This window comes from Tupaia chinensis, unplaced genomic scaffold (assembly GCF_000334495.1).
Source record: "Tupaia chinensis unplaced genomic scaffold, TupChi_1.0 Scaffold000627_1, whole genome shotgun sequence".
Lineage (NCBI taxonomy): Eukaryota > Metazoa > Chordata > Mammalia > Scandentia > Tupaiidae > Tupaia > Tupaia belangeri.
This window is the reverse complement of record NW_006160147.1, coordinates 5,916,659-5,934,476: the sequence shown is the minus strand read 5'-3', so window position 1 is coordinate 5,934,476 and position 17,818 is coordinate 5,916,659. Positions and strand designations below refer to the sequence as shown.

Genomic DNA, 17,818 nt, shown 5'->3' with positions numbered 1-17,818 from the left:
TTAAAAGAAAAGATCTGGTAATTTAGTGCCCAGATTTTACTGGTAAGAAAGCTAAGGGTACAGTGCAGAGCCATGACTAGAACCAAGGTCTCTTTGACACCTCATTTGAATTTTCCCTCTCCTCGTTCCTTTCTTTTTCTTTTCCTTTCTCTTTCCTTTCCTTTTCTTTTCTTTCTGAAATGCATTCCTAAGACTACAGGCAGAACATCCCTCCTACTTTTAAGTACTCTCCATGCAGTTGTGAGCTGCATGTGCTGCTGGCTTGCACGTCCTTACACCTTCTGAAAGAGTTGTCCTTCAAGCACCATCTTTAAGGACGCCCTAATAGTATTCTATGTATGTAGAAACTAAAAATTGCTATAAACACTGTAAGCACAATACTCACTCCACTAAATGTTTCATGGATAATAATTATTGTCAACAAGTGATGATTATTTTATGTCTCATCTATACCATATACATTTTGTATATATTGTTTAAAGTCACTATTACAACACATGTATGAAGTAGAAACTATTCTCTCTCTTTTTTTTTTTAAGAAATATTTTTGCTATAGGGCTCCTGTACTCCCCAGAGACACAGAGAAAGACAGAGAGAGCAAAAGTGAGAAATTGCTATTGCTAGAAATTACTATTTTTCAATGTAAAATAGGGATAAGAATAGTTGCCTCCTCTGGGGCCAGCAGGTGACGAAGTGGTTAAGGTGTTGGACTCTCACATGGCTGACTGCAGTTTGAGTCCTGGATCTAGTGACTTGAAACTCATGCCGGGTGCACATATACGTGTGCTCAAAATTCTGAGAGGAGAATGGAGGAGAAGGGAATGCAGCATGGCCATGGCCATCCCCCAGGGGAGCAATTTCTCACTTTTGCTCTCTCTGTCTTTCCCTGTGTCTCTGGGGAGCACAGGAGCCCTATAGCAAAAATCTTTCTAAAAAAAAAAAAAAAAGAGAGCATAGTTTCAACTTCATATATGTGTTGTAAAAATGACCTTAAACAATATATACAAAATGTATATGGTATGGATGAGACATAAAATCATCATCACTTGTTGACAATTATTATTATCCATGAAACATTTAGTGGAGTGAGTATTGTGCTTACAGCTTTTATAGCAATTTTTAGTTTCTACATGCATAGACACCCACGTAAACACACACACACACACACACACACACATCTCCCTTCCTTAATTCCAACAGCCACTATTATACCTGTACCCATGCCCTGCCCCTGGAAAACTCTCAGTGGACCAGACTCACTTCTGGAGCATGTTGGCAGCTCAGGTCCCCATCTGTTGTTGGACTGACACTTTATGGTGTCGAACCCTTTCATGACAAAACCGGGCTGACAACTGAATCTCACGATCTCATCAAGGGAAAATACACTCTTATTTCCTGATGCTATAATTCCATTTTTTATTTCTGGAGCTGTGCATGTATCAGCTGAGATACACTGAGGAGCAGGGCTGCTCCAGATACCATGTTGGTTGTCTTTGCTGGTGCAGTACATGGACTGTTCTCCCACAAGCTTTAACAGATTTTCTCCATCTGGGCTGGTGTGACACTGATAAGTTACCAACGTTCCATAGGGAAAAAATGTTCCATTGTTGCTGTAGAAGTCTCCATTGAGGATGGTTGAAGGTGGTTCACAGGATATAACTGGGAAAAGGGAAAGGATGGTAAACAATAGCTTGTTTTCATGAATTATTTTACTTTGGATCTAAATAACACATAGAAAAATGAAATAATGTCCTAAACTCTAATTACAATACTGTTTATTGTTTCTAATATTTGAAAATAATCAAACTGACCTTTTTAAAAAGAAATTTGCTCTAGGGCATTTGCACTTGTTGGAGAGGAACAGAGAAAGTAAGAAATCCACCCCCACCCCCCGGAGGGATTGGTACACTGCAATTCCTTTGCCTCCATTCTCCTCTTAGGATTCTGGCATACATGCACATCTGCCTGGTGTGTTTTTCAAGCTGCCAGGTCCGGGATTCAAACCATGGAGTTGGTCATGTGGGATCCAGTGTCTTAACCAGCATGCCACCTGCTGGTCCCCTTAAACTTCCTTTTTTACAGTAGGTGTGTGTGATGTGGGTTCTCCTCATAAGAAATATTTAATGTAAGAATAGCCATATATTATTATGGTTTATATATTTGTGATTTAAGTGGATAATCTCAGTGACTTTATCATAAATTGTTAGAGTATTTATCTACTGCCAGGCTATCTTCATTATATTACTTATTAAATAGCATCTTTTCAGGTTAAATATACCACCTTTGACATTATATATCAAGAAAAATAAATAAGGAAACATAAAAGGTAGGACATGTAAAATGAAATAATCATAAATGCCAGGATTGTAAAATAATAAATGAATACTGTGTTCTATCATAAGATAATGCTGAAAATATTAGTATAGAGTTAATACACATATACAACACTTATTGATTCAATTAAATAATTATTGACTTATAAATATAGAAGTGGAGATATTTTTCTTTTTTAAAGAGAATTATTTTAATTTTATCTACATTATTATTTTTTTAATCTGAACGAAGAGAGAGGGAAAGTAAGAAAGCAAGTCACCAGGTCTGGGACTAAAGCCAGGCTTGGCCATGTGGAGATATTTTTCATAGAAGATAATCTCCTAGAAAAAAGTTTCCAGGCCTAGAAAAATTTGTATAGTAAACTGATAATTCTTTGGCAACTTTAATATTTTTGGAGAATTAAAATTCTTGGCATGTAAAGAAGGCACCTTGAATGTTTCCTCCTTCATTTTTGGACTCTTTAAAAATCAATGTTATTTAAAAACTTTTTTAAAAATTGTATTATTATTTAAATTCAACTAGAGACAGAGAAAATGAGAAAACAAACCACCAGGTCTGGGACTTGAACCACGGTCGGCCATGTGGGAGTTTAATGCCTTAACCAACATGCCATCTGCCAGCCCCATCAATGTTATTTTCTTTTTGTGAGTATTTGTGAATATAATGAACATATTTATCATAGGAAATTTATGAAATATGGATAAACAAAAAGAAGAAAATGAAAGTGGGCCAGAAATAACTACTTTTAACAATGTAATATACATGTTTCTTTTCAGATATGTACATATACATGCATATGTATGTATGGATATTTTTATAATAAATTTGGCAGCTAAATAATATTCAGTAGTGTAAATAAATATATATATACATACTATCTCCACCTTGATAAGCCTTCTCAACCTCTAATTCCTCATAGTTCACTATTTCCCCCCTCTTTTTTTGAAGGGGTTTGTCTTAGGACATGTGCACTAATGGGGGTGGGAGGTTGGAGAGAAAGTGGGAAAGTGAGAAATCGAGAAATCATCCCTTGGGAGGGGTGGTCCTTCAGTGTTCTCTCGGGATTTTGGGCATGCACGCACATATGCCCACCCTGCATGATTTTCAAGCTGCCAGGTCAGCCATGTGGGAATCCAGTAGCTTAACCACCACGCCACCTGCTGGCCCCTTCCCTCTTTCTTAAAGACTTACATGATTTCACATAGGCCCTATTCTTTCTACTAGCTATTCTCGAATCATGTTGAACATTTAGGTTGTTTAACATTTTTCATAATTATTATTATAATTATCATTAATTATCATACATAACGTTGCATTGAGTATCTCTGGAACAAAGTCCTGAGAAGTTCTGTGATGATTTTCTTGGGATAAATTCTGGGAAATGGGGTTGCTGGGTCAAAGGGTCTTTGCTTTTGTTTCTATTGGTTATGAGCCTTCCCCAGAAGTCTGTGCCCACTTTCACTACCATCAGATCTCTGTGTGATATGGATTTCTCCACAGCACGAATGCTTTGAGAATTTACAATGAGTCATCCTTCCATTTTCCTCAAAGTTTTAGAGGTTCATTTGGAAAGATGACATGGGAAAGGTGGAGGGTCAACTAATCAAAAACCAATGCAGCTAAGGGCATGAATCTGAAAGAATTTCAAGGAGGGACAGGATGGTGGCACAGTAATAAAGGGTGACACTCTGTGAGGTGAACCACATGAGAAGGTTCTGGGTTCACATCCAGAGACCTGCCTGAACACTCCAGGTCTGTGTGTGCCCATAGTCTGAGGCTGGCTGAGGGTGGGGATGGATCATGGTGCAAAAACCTTGTTGGGGTACTGTCTCTCTCTCTCTTCTCTCTGTCTCTCTTGTTCAAAGAAGAAACAAATAAAATTTAAAAAAAAGAAAAATAGTTTGAAGGAAAGTTAGTAATCGAAATGACCAGGGGGTTGGCAGAATTCCTAAAAAGTTAAGAAGATCTCCTTCCATTGTTCAGAGTCAGAATAAATAAGGAAGAGTAGCCTGCTTCTTGGAATTGTCACGTGACAGTGAAAGTTGGCAAAGACATTTAATTTTGTCTAATGTCTTTAAAATTTACTCACTGGGACCAGCAGTTAGCGTAATGGCTATGTCGCTGGAGTCCCATGTAGTCGACCGCAGTTCGCGTCCCGGACCCAGTGGCTTAAAACTCAGGCCGGGTGCATGTGCGTATGTGCCCAAGATCCCGAGAGGAGAATGGAGGAGAAGGGACAGCAGCATGGCCATCCCCCCAGGTGATGATTTCTCACTTTCTGTCTCTTTATCTCTTTGTCTTTCTGGTGTGCACACGCGCCCTATAGTAAAAAACCTCTCCAAAAAAATTTTACTCAGTGAGAGGAACAATCTTTGTACTCTGTACTGGAAAGAGCTTATTATCAAAGTAGGGAAGAAGGGCTATTTTCCCCCGAGTTCAAGCCCACAGTTTCACGTAAGTTACATTCTAAGACAAAGAAAATCCAGGAAGACCATGAAACGCATGGGGCCTATTTTCAAATATCTGAGAGACTGCACGTGGAGGGTTAGATTTCTTTGTTTGTTGTAACTCTAGGCGCAAGACAGAAGCAAATGAGTGATTGAAGGGGAAATCATTTCAACTCACTCTCACAGACAGGTGCTTCCTTGTCCCATGTGAGTTTATCACCAGAGAGGAGACAAGCTGCAGATGGGGAACCAATGAGTCGATACCTAAAAGAAAGAAAGAAAATTATACTGCACACGTATTTCCCATGGAAGGTCACCATTTAGAAAATTATAGCAGGTAGATATTACAATTTACAGGACACATTATAACATGACGGATCTCAGAAGGAAGAAATCCCACCTCCATCAGCAAATTCGTTCTTTCTCCCTCAGAACAAGCTCACGTTTCTACTTTTCCAAAGTCATCTTCCTTCCGAGGCCCTCACAATTGAACTTACTCATCCCGGGACACTTTTGTACTTGTCTCTAAGGAACCTCACAGAGTTCTTTTATTCATGTGTATTTTCATCCAGGAGATGATAAGCTCCTTGATTTAATTGTAACATGGATCCCTCTGTCACATCCGGCTTAGAGATTTTCAAGCATGGGGGTTCCCAAAAAGTATCTATCGTGCGAAGGAAAGGGTGATGGCTTTACTCTAAACACCTAAACACCTTCGTATCCGGGGAAAGGCAGGGAGTCCCACCCATCTTGCTGCCAAACAATTCAGAGGCCATGAATTTTGGAATATTTCATTATCATTTAAAATTTAATTAATTATTATTATTAATTTGCTATAAGATGTGTGCACTCACCAGAGAGAGAGAGAGAGAGAGAGAGAGAGAGAGAGAGAGAGGAGAGAGAGAGAAAAGCCACCTGGATCAGGACTCAAACCATGGTCAGCCATGTGGGAGTCCAGAGCCCTAACCACCACACCATTTTTTACTTATTTGGTATCTACAATGTTAGTGTGAGAAATATCCCAAAGAACACTGAGAGCTAAGCTATTTGTGTGTTCTACTGCACAGCAGGGCTAACCTGATCAAATGAAAGTGAAGGGGTTTAATGTAATGCTATATAACAGGACACGGTTGCTGGAATAGTTAAAAATTTTCCGTGTTTTTTTTTGTTTGTTTTTTGCATAAGATTTACTATTTTTAAAATTTAATTTAATTTTGTAATTTCCTACTTACATCCTTGTGGAGGACAATGATTTTTCAGAGCACATGCAGTGTATGATGATTAAATCGAGGATATGACCATATTCGTTATTTTCAACAAAGAACATTATATTCTATTGTGCCATCTTCGATTTTTGTTCTACTAGGGCTCTTTTGTTTTGTTTTGAAAAGGCTATATACAATTGGCAATGCCCCACCCCTGTTTTTTCAGTCTGTTCTGGTGTGCCATGCCACAACCTATTTGCCTTGCTTACGTGCGTTCTTGTATAGGTTAAAGAACTCCTCTTGAGTATACAAGACATGTGATCAGGGCAGTAACAATTTGTAGCAGAGACTAGTGATGTCATCACCAGTATCCACTTTCCTCTCCTTCATCAGTAATGGAAACCTCTATTTTTAACTGGCCACCTGAGATAAAAGCTTTATGTCTCACCTCCCCTTGCAGCTGGGAACAATCACCTAACCAGCTTCTAATCAGAGGATGTAAGTGCAGCGTCTTGTGCAACTTCAGGGAAGTGTCTTTAAAGGGATAGGTGGTCCCTTCCATTCTTTGCTGGCTGAAGCATAGATTATGAGATAAAACAGTCTCTCTGTTGGAGTCAGAGTTGCAAAATGGAAGGAATCCAGGTTTTCGTGAGCTAAGGAATCAACTGATCGAGCCCTGGGCTGCCTACCTTCAGGATTTTCAACCCAAGAGAGAAGCAAACTACTGTTCTGTTTAAGATATTGTTACTTTTTTTTTCTACCTTTTACAGCTGAATCTAATGTTATTATACCAATTCTTCCCAAAACAGTGCCATAAAACTGCAGAGACACGTGGGTATCACAATGAATGTTTTTGCAAACACAGTGACTCCCTTTTATGTTTAGATCCTGTTTGAATCTTACATGTTGCTGATTTGTTTAGTATTGTGTTGGGCCGTAACTTCTTCTCAAGTGTGCCAACAAAACTTAAGAATTGTTGCAAATAAATCAAGAACTAGTGGCATAAGGAAAGAATACAACCACTGCATTACATGTGTTTCCTTCTGCCTGTCTTCTGTTACACATCTCAAAGTTGCCTTGGGGCCAACAAATGGTATAATGGTTACGTTGCTGGACTCTCATCTGGTCAACCACAGCTCAAGTCCCAGACCCACTGGCTTGAAACACACTGGGCATGTGTGTGAGCGTGCCCAAGATACCAGGAGGAGAATGGATTGCTGTGTGGCCGTTCCCCCAGGGGTGATTTCTCACTTTCCCTCTCCCTGTCTCTGTCTCTCTACAGCAAGTACACATACCCTAAGGCAAAAACCTCTAAAAAATGATAATATTGCCTTCAGAGAACAAGATTGTGGGTGTTCTCTGACTTTTGATCTTATAGAGGTTGCCCTTAAAATGCCACTGTGACTAGGCTAGAGCATTGGGGTTAAAAACTTGAAACGGGGTTAAGCCTATGTATGGCCACAAAAACACAATGAATATATTTTTAATTTGCTTTCATTTATAATTGCTATAATAATTGTATATATATCTGGAGTAAAATGTGATGTTTCAATACCGGTTTACATTGTGGAATGATTAGACCAAGCGAGCTAATAAATCCATCACTTCACATACTTCTCAATTTTCATGATTAAAAACCATTTAAAATCTTTTCAGCAATTTTGAAACATGTTATATTAACTGTAGTCATTATGTTGTGCAGTAGATCTCTAAAACTTATTCCTCCTAACGGAAGCTCTACCCTCTGACCTACATCTCCCCATTCTCCACCTCTCCCAGTCCCTAATAACCACCATTCTATTATCTACTTCTATGAGTTCAATGTTTTTAGATTCTACATATAAGTCAAATCATGCAGTATTTTTTTTCCTGTGCTTGACTTATTACAGTGATTTTTTTAAAAAAATCATGATAGAGTGCATGTAGATGCACAAGGAGGAGAAAAAGAGGAGAGAACAAGACAGAGAAAAGCGCCCTCTACCGGGCTGGTCATGCTGCACTCCCCTTCCTCCAACCTGCCAGCCTGCCAGGGCACGCATGCATGCACCAGGCTGTTGTCAGACCTAGTGGGCAGACCTACTGGCTCCCCAGTCTAGATGTTGCTGACTGGGCCACAGAGGTGGGGCCTCACAGCAAGCAAGTGTGAAGAGCTGTAAGATAAAAATATGCTCCAAAAATGATGTTGTAATTTTTTTTGACTTTATGCCCATGTCTGAAATTCTTTTATTGAAACATAAAAGCTTTGATGAAGCTTTAGGCTCTTTCCTATTTTTTTTTTTTTGAGAGATTTTTGTTATAGGCACGTGCACTCACTAGAGAGCAGAGAGAGAGAAAAGAGAGGGACAGAAAGTGAGAAATCACCCCTCCTTCCCCACCCCGGGGAGATGACCACGCTGCAATCACTTCTCCTCCATGGGCACGCAAGCACATGTGCTCGGCATGAGTTTAGGCCACCAGGTCCAGGACTGGAACCGCCGTCTACTACATGGGAGCCCAGTGACGTAACCATTTGCCATCTGCTGGTCCTAATATCTTACTTCTGTACGTAACAGAATTGTTCTGCCCACATTTAGTTCCACTTTTTCTCCAAGTAGTTTTTCAAACAAATGCTGTTCCTTTGCTAAAAGTATAAATAAAAATTTCACATCTTTAAGCCTTTACATAGGCATATATTTTAAAAGAATTAATTTTATTTGTTATTGTTGTTATTATTATTATTAATTTGCTATAGGACATGTGTGCTCACCAGAGAGAGACAGAAAGGGGAAGAGAGAGAAAGTGAGAAAGCAAGCCTCCAGGTCTGGGACTTAAACCATGGTCCGTCATGTGAGAGTCCAGCACCTTAACCACCATGCCACCTGCTGGCCCCATATACATATATTTTAAACCAAAATAACTCATATTCTACCTGGTTTTATAACCTTCTTTAGTAATTATGAACTATGTTGTGAAATCCTCCTCATTATCATCTATGTCTACAACATAATTTGGGGTGGTTGTTTATTGGGTATTACTTGGATAGACCATAATCTATCTAATGAATTCTTTATCACAGGAAGTCAGTTTCTCATTTTTACGGTTAGAGAAAAACACTACAATTCATGTTCTTGTACACATGAAGGACCAGCAGGTGGTGCGGCGCTTAAGGGGGCTATATCCCACATGGAGGATTGCGGGATCGCTATGACCCATTCCTGAGTCTTGGGCCAGCAACTTGAAAATCATGCCAGGGTATGTGCATGTGCCCAGATCCTGAGAGGAGAATGGAGGAGAAGGGACTGTCCCCTCTCTCTCTCTGGCGAGCATATGCACCCTAAAGCAAGCTAAAAATAAAAATTAAAAAAAAAAAAAGGGGACTAGCAGTTGGTGTAATGGTTATGTCGCTGGACTCCCATGTAGTTGACCGTGATTCGAGTTCTGGACCGGGCATGTGCGCGTGCGTGCCCAAGATCCCAAGAGGAGAATGGAGGAGAAGGGATTGTGGTGTGGCTATCCCCTTTAGGGGTGATTTATTGCTTTCTGTCTCTCTGTCTCTCTCTGTCTTTCTGGCAAGTGCACGTGCCCTGTAGAAAAAACCTCTCAAGAAAAGAACTTCATTGACTTTGAAGGAAGTTTGAGGATTCAGCTCTTCAGATCTATGGAAGAGGAAAGGGTTGTAGATTTGGGTGAAATACTGCATGGTTTTGAACCTTTTAGTACATATTGCCAAATTGCCTTCCACAAAATTTCTCCAAGCCTATGTTATGGCTAGGTTTTGTCATTTGTACAATCTAACAGACAAAATGGCATTTCATTTTTATTTTAAAGTGCACTTCATATATTCCAAGTGAAGCTAAACTTTTTTGTATGTTTATTTGACTATTTCCATTTTTCTTTTATAAATAATATGTTCATAGTTCTTTATCATTTTTCAAGCTGGTGATGTTTGAGAATTATTTTGATATTTTTTTCTGTCTGTGGTTTGTATTTACATTTTCTTGTCTATGGAAAGATTACTTTTTAATTTTTCAATTTGTTCAATCTTTTCCATAGTAGATTTTTTCCCCTTAATATATGTCTATTGAGATCTCAATTCAGAAGCACATTTACTAATGTGTCTATTTTTTGTAAAGAATTATTTTATTTCCATTTTAATTATTATCATTATTATTATTTTTAATTTGACCAGAGAGAGTGAGTGAGAAAGCAAGCCACCAGATCTGGGATTTGAACTGTGGTCAGCCATGTGGGAGTCTAGCACCCCAACCACCATGCTGCCTGCTGGCCCCAGTCTTTCTATTTTTTTAAAAGAAACTTAAGTGTTTCGTCTACATATAAACCGATTATTGGGTCATTAAGTCTTACAAATGCCTTTTATAGTTTTGTAGAGTTTATGTTACGAACACCTGTGAGAGATTTCTAAAGGTTTCTCCTCCTGCTTCTTTGTGTATACTGTTTTACAGACAGAGATTCCTTTGATTTCTCTGACTGGCTTTTATTTTTAATTGCTCTGTTACTCCAGACATGGTGATATTTTGGTTTGCTCACCATAAAGAAATCTGTGCTTATTCACAATGGAAGGTGAGAGGAGACTTGCTAGGAGACTGTGTAGAAAGCAGTTCAAATTCTCCACACCCAGATAAAGTGAGAAGGGACACAGAGTCCTAGTTTAAACTTACTATTCTGGTACAATAGATTGAGTAGAAAAGGCTGGAGCTAATGACCAGGGGTAGTTTTGGAAGGAGACTTCAAAAGCTCAGTGGAAAAAATGGAATTAAAGTTTGAGTCTGTTTTGGTGGGAAAAAAAAAAAAACATGGGAAATTTATGCATAGTCTTTGACAATATGCATTTTCCATGAAATTTTTGAAGACTCCCTTCTATATATAATTTTTCAGCTCTGGATTTATTGTGACAACTGTGCACATTCTTTAACATCTTGCTCTAATTTGAGGCAAATCCTGTCCCAAGGAAAAGTCAAGGGCAAGAACCTCATTAATGTTCCCACTCTCCATGTGTACTTTAATACACACCCTTCCCAGAGCTGTTGCTACAGTTAGGACTTACCCTCCCTCCCAAGCCCTGCTTCAGGGCCTCAGACTCAACTAAAGTGCTTGCTGATCTCAGTTAAGGATGCTGGCATGACTCAACTGCCATTTGCCCTTTTCCTTATGAGGCTGATCCTTTTCATTCAAAGAATGAGTGCTTTACCAGTTTTCACATATTTTATCTTTGGCAGGAACATTGTGACTTCTCCTAGTTTACAATCCAGAAACAGATTGCTCCTTTTAAAATATCCCTTTGGTCATATGCTTATAAGTAAGATATCATTTCCATCCAGAAGACCTATTGATTACTTTTTTTTAGAGAGAGGTTTTTGCTACAGGGCGCATGCACTCGCCAGACAGAGAGAAACAGAGAGACAGAAAGCAAGAAATCACCCCCCAGGGGGGGATGGCCACGCTGCATCCCCTCTCCATTCTCTTCTTGGGATCTTGGGCACACACGCACATGCGCCTGGCGTGAGTTTTAAGCCACCGGGTCCAGGACTCGAACTGCGGTCAACTACATGGGAGTTTAACGACATAGCCATTATGCTAACTGCTGGTCCCACCTATTGATTACTTTTTAAAGTGCTGGTGGTGATACTCCAGTTTGCCAATGAAAGCCTGGGTCAGTGGTTGCTTTTGCTGATCTGGAACTCATATTCAAGAGATAGGGCTCCCAACTCACCCTTCATTACAAGAATAATTAACTGTTGATCCAAACTGAGTATCTGTATTTATGTGCACCACTCCGTTGAAGAGTTCTGGAGGAGATCCACATGATTTTCCTAGGACAAAACAAAACAAAACACAGAATTTTAATTTACTCTTGATTATAAGGTTAAAACTAGAGTGAGTGTAGCATCCTGAACAGCCTGTATTCTGATTTTTCCACCTTGAGAAAACACACTCTACACATCTAGAATTAAGCAGCTACAATCACTTTAGACTATTATGTTGACTCCCCTAATAAATGTCTGGAGGATTGTACTCTCAACCTACTAGCCTGAAGCAAAGACATCAGATTTTGGAATTACTTATCCCCTTCCTTTAGTTAGTCAAGCTTAATTCACTGCAACCCACAGACCTTTGTTTCTAGCCTTGTTTTATTCATTTCCTGGTTCCAGCCATCAAGAACAATGTTTAGTGTATGAAAAATTTCGCCCTGATTCCTTTCATGAGAGCTATGCCCATGAAATGAATATCAAGTCAAGGAGTGGAAACTCTAAGCAATGAGAAGGGGTAGCATAGAGGACCACCCTCCTTTTAAACACCTTGGGCAAACTTAGATATCGAACCTTCAAAATTTGAACAAATTAAATCGGATCCCACAGATACTTTTATAGACATGAAGTAGCTCCCAGGGCAGGGTTATTCATATCTATAGATGCCTGTGGCTTTTGATCAGACCGAGTTTTCGAGGCAGGTGATAGAGAAAACACACCCCAAACCCAAGGTTACATTCATAATTCAAAGATGTTCCAATTAGAAACTCTGACCTAGGGCCAGCAGGTGGTGAAGTGACTAAGGCCCTAGATTCTCACATGGTCGACTGGGGTTTAAGTCCTGGATCTAGTGCTTTGATAATCACACAGGGTGCATGGGAATGCATGCCTAAGATCCTAAGGGGAGAACGGAGGAGAAGGGACAGAGGCATGGCTATGCCCCCTGGGGGATGATTTCTTGCTTTTCCTCTCTCTGCAAGCATACATAACCTATGGCAAAACCTTAAAAACAAACAAACAAACAAACAAACACTAAATAAAGAAACTGACTCATTGGTCAGGGTTATGGGACTAGGGTTTTACAGTGAGCCAAAGAGTAAAACTACAGGGACACCAGTTAGCAGAGCGAGCTCTGCTGTGCTTCCTATTTCTCTCCAGTTAAGTCGATAGCTGTATAGGATGAAGAAACAGATGTACAATAATGGCAAAGGTTTTCCTCCTCTATAATTCACCTAAGGACGGTGCTTTTCTTTTCTTTTTTGGAGAGGTTTTTGCTATAGGGCACGTGTACTCGCCAGAAAGACAGAGAGAGACAGAGAGTCAGAAAGCAAGAGATCACCCCCCGGGGGATGACCACGCTGCAATCCCTTCTCCTCCATTCTCTCAGGATCTTGGGCACGTATGCACAGGATCCTAATGTGAGTTTAAGCCACCAGGTCTGGGACTCGAACCATAGTCCACTACATGGGAGTCCAGAGATATAGCCATTACACCAACTGCTGGTCCCAAGGATGGTGCTTTTTAATGGCATTTACTCATTAGGAAGTTTTTACTACTTGGAAGACTACTTGGCTTTCTGTTCTTTCTGCCCTTATTTCACCAAAATGTGAGACAGCTTCGGCTCATAGCATCACATGCCAGGCTTCCTAGCCAAGTGCCTAAATCCAGAGTTAACCACTCACACCCTTGTTGATTAGTGTTACTGCCCTTGTGTGTATCAAGACATAGTTTCCTATCCTTTTTTCTCCATTCATTCCTCCCTCCTCAATTTTCAGGGTGCTCACGATAAGCTGCCTCTCGGACACTACATAGCAATCACCATTTGTAGTGGGTTTAATGATGTTCCACCGAAAGATACGACCACCTAGAATCTCAGCATGGGAATTTATTTGGAATAACCGTCTTTTTGGATATAATTAAAGTAAGGCTCTCAAGATGAAATCCTGGATTCAGGGTAGGCCCTAAATCCAATGACTTATTTCCTATAATGGAAAACAGGGAAATTTGAGACAGACACACAAGAGAAAAGGTCCTATGAAGATAGAAGTGAGAGACTAGCAGATGGCATAATAGTTACATGGCTGAATCACTGTTCGAGTCCCAAACCCAGTGGCTTAAAACTCACACTGGGCATATGTGCGTGTGTGCCCAAGATTCTGAGAGGAGAACGGAGAAGGGATTGCAGTGTGGTCATCCCCGCTAGGGAGTGATTTATTGCTTTCTCTCTCTCTCTCTCTGTCTCTCCGGTGAGCACATGTGCCCTATAGCAAAAATATAAGAGAGAGAGAGAGAGAGAGAAAGAGAGAGAGGCTGGATTGAAACAATGCGTCCACAAGTCAACAAATACCTAGGAATGCCAGGAGCCATTCTGGAAACCGAAAGAGGCTAGAATTGTTTTATCTTCTAGAGCCTTAGGAGGGAGAGTAGTCAGTCCTGCCACTACCTTGATTTCAGAGTTCTAGCCTACTGAAGTAAAAGGTGTAAAATTTCTCTGATTTTTAAGTCACGAGTTTGCGATAATTTGTTATAGCAGTCCTAGGGTAACTAATACACCACTTTCTTCTGGGGTTAAGCCAGGTATTTAAGGACAAGAACAAAATAGATGAGCCATCAAACAACCTCCTCAAAGCAGCTGTGCCTTCTTTCTGTGAAAGTACGTTGTGCGCTCTGTGTGCGTGTGTGTGTGTGTGTGTGTGTGTGTGTGTATTTTTTTAAGATAATTTTTTGCTGTAGGGCATATATGCTTGCACTCGCTGGAGAGAGAGACAGTGAGAAATCACCCCCCAGGGGGAATGGCCATGCCACAATCCCTTCTCCTCCATTTTCCTCTCAGGATTTGGTGCACACATGCACAAATACCTGATGTGAATTTTAAGTCACCAGGTCTGGGACTCAAACCATGGTCACCTATGGGGGAGTCCCATGATGTAACCATTATGCCATCTGCTGGTCCTGTGTGCTCTCCCTATATATTTTTTTAATTTTTATTTTTTTGAGAGGTTTTCACTATAGGGTGTGTGCACTCGCCAGACAAACAGAGAGAGACATAGAGACAGAAAGTGAGAAATCACCCCCCAGGGGGGATGGTCACGCTGCAATCCCTTCTCCTCCATTCTCCTCTCGGGATCTTGGGCACACACGCACATGCGCCCGGTGTGAGTTTTAAGCCACGGGGTCCGAGACGCAAACCGTGGTCGACTACGTGGGAGTTCAGCGACATAGCCATTACGCTAACTGCTGGTTCCCATGTGCTCTATATTTTTTAGAGAGGCTACACTTAACTACCTCCTCTTTGGAGGAGATTTCTTCTGTTCATCCAATAAGTCTGGGCTGGTGCCTATGCATTTGCATTTTTAAAACATCTCATTGGGTTCTCACAGACGCCATTCTGTTGGAGCCTGAGAGAGATCAAAGACAGGTTAAAGCCTTTTATCCTCTGTAGTCTTTTCTCACAGGATTGCTCTTCTCTATCCAGACTCCCCTGCATGTGCTGTGGTATTCCAAGGCTGAAGCCACATCCCTGGTCCACTACTGCGTCCATTCCAGGAAAGGCCTAAAGCTGACTGAAAGACAAGGGAACCTTTTCCAGCCCTTAAGAAGAAACAACCACTTCTTTTCTATAGACTCTTTGGACTGCTCTCCCCTGGCTTCTCATCCCCAGAGTGAAACCATGCAGGTTGGAAGATTAAGATGGGGCCCAGACTCCATTTGGGTGCCCCACCTCCATGCAGATGCATCCATTCTCTGGTACAAAAATACACAGGTACATAAAGAAAACAGGGGAAAAAAATAAGGCCTAGAACCAAGCTAACAAATGCGTATACTTTTAGCCAAGGTCTTAAATTACAAAGGCAAAATCTTTTTGTTTGCTTAGCTCATTCAGCAGAAGACTGGCTAAACCCTTAGCTTGATAAGATCCATTTGCCAATGTTGTCCTTTGCAAGCCCCTGTTCCCCTCATGAACTTGTGGGAGTGTTTATCAGCTATGCATTCTCAGTCAGTGTTCATAGGCGTTTCCATCTTTCCAGTGAAAATGTCTTTCTTCCTTATTTAGATAGTTTGTTCCTCACTGTTTTAGCTCCACCCCTTCCCTCACTCCTCTCACCCACTCCTTTTAGACACACCCCCAGCATGGAGCGTTCATTTGCATCATACCTATTCAAACACAGCTTGGCAACGCTGGAGCCCACCCATCTTAGCAATGACGTGATTGTAACATTTCCACTTAGGATAAACTTACACTCCCAAACAACATACTGTCATGATAGAAACAGGAAGGATCGAGTCCAGATAGTCCAACCCATTTCAGATGAGGAAGGGGGCACTGACCAGCAGGAGCAGAGAGTTCACAGCGAGGGGCAGGGCCGCTCCACATCCCGTTCCCTTGAAGGTCACGTGTGCAGCGGATGGTGCTCTCCCCAAAGAGGCTGAAGGTTATCCCTGTGTGCGGGTCGTGGTCACATGTGTAAGATACTTCTTTTCCATAGGGAAAATCTCCCAGAGGAGCTCCTGTGTGTCTCCCATTAAGGATGGCTGGAGGATCTGGACAAAAGATTTCTAGAGAGAAGAAATAAGCTTTAAGTTCCATTAAAATTTTTAAATTTTGATCTGAGATGGTTCTGTAATTATGTAATATCATGACTACCTTGGCAATTAAACAATACCTTTCTTTTTTTTAGGAGAATAGAAACTGTAAAATAAATGTAGGAGGCCTTTGCTGGGATGGAGCGAAATGAAATGATACCTAAGTCAGTGTTCATTACAGGAGCCAAAAAGAAACTTAAACATCCTGAATTCTTTTGGTAGTTTAGATTTCTCAATAAAAATTAAGAGTTTTTTTATTTAAAAAATAATAATTATTTATTTAATGTAATCAAATTTAATTTGCTATAGGACATGTGTGCTTATGAGAGAGAGAAAGCTGCCATGTCCAGGACTCAAACTGCAGTCAGCCTTGTGGGAGTCCAATGTCTTAACCACCATGCACCTGCTGGCCTCCAAGAGTATATTTCTTTAACATAAATAAAAATCTTCTTAGCCACATTAAAGGAAAATCATGGGACCAGCAGATGGCATAATGGTTACATTGCTGGACTCCCACGTAGTTGACTGAGTTTTAAGTCCTGAACTCGACGGCTTAAAAATCAAGCTAGGTGCGTGTACATGAATTATGAATGCCCAAAACCCCTGGAGGAGAACGGAGGAGAAGGTACTGTGGCATAGCCATCCCCAATGGGGGGGGGGTGATTTCTCACTCTCTGTCTTTCTGTCTCTCTGTCTCTCTCTGGTGAGTGCACGTGCCCTATAACAAAAACAAAAACAAAAAAAACCCTCTCTATAAAAAAGGAAAATCATTAATTCAGCAAGCATCTTTCTGAGCATCTAGTGTATGTCAAGTACTGTTTTAAGCACAGTATAACATAATCTTTAAACTCAAAAATCTTCATACTAGATATCTTTCTAAAATATATTACACATCCTACATATTTAACATTCGTGTATCAGTCATTTAACTTTTTCTCAATAATGCCAGGTTATGCTCTCCTTATCAAAGTGACTCATTATAGTAATGCGATCACAATGAAATGAACTGTAACCTGGACTCCTATACATGTTTCAAAAGGCTCAAGCATATTATGCTTTTTGATATATTCATTAGTTTTGCAGGTTTTTTTTTTTTTTCTCATTGTAGAAACATTTATTTCTTTGAGTGTCTCTATTTGGAGACACTCCCTCCCTGTTGTAATTTGAACTAAGGAAGAGGTTAGTGCAGCTTGAAGGGGTTATGAATAAGCTAATTAAAGGCTAAGATAGTTTAAGCAATATTTATACTCTAATAAGTAACTTCAAGTATATCTTTGGGTTTATGAAACTATTTTTCCTTTTTTTCTTGCATGCTTCTTAAAGGTTCCAGGAAAATTATAAATGAGCTGTCTTTAAAATAAGAATGATAAAATTATCAAGTTTGATCAGATACATCAGTAAAAAAACATCCAAAGAGTTTTGAGGCAAAGTACTCATTTGAGCAAAATCCTATTGTAAACATGTTATTTATCTTGTATCCTTTTTCTCTTGCTATATAAGA

At 40.2% G+C, this 17,818-nt stretch overlaps 1 protein-coding gene across 5 annotated transcripts in view; it reads right to left on the bottom strand.

Moving 5' to 3' along the window:
• Window positions 1-17,818, bottom strand: part of CR1 (complement C3b/C4b receptor 1 (Knops blood group)) — a 78,126-nt gene that overhangs the window by 21,857 nt on the left and 38,451 nt on the right. For 4 of the 5 annotated variants that reach the window (XR_003551206.1, XM_027776095.1, XM_027776097.1 and 1 more), the window contains 4 exons: window positions 16,063-16,290; window positions 11,697-11,796; window positions 4,960-5,045; window positions 1,261-1,659 (listed from right to left, as the gene is read on the bottom strand). Coding sequence is in view for 4 of the 5 variants with exons in the window: in XM_027776095.1 (XP_027631896.1) it covers window positions 1,261-1,659; window positions 4,960-5,045; window positions 11,697-11,796; window positions 16,063-16,290 (813 nt within the window). In the remaining variant the exon portion in view is untranslated. The remainder of the gene's footprint in view (window positions 1-1,260; window positions 1,660-4,959; window positions 5,046-11,696; window positions 11,797-16,062; window positions 16,291-17,818) is intronic. The other variant, XM_027776098.1, reaches the window with a different exon arrangement.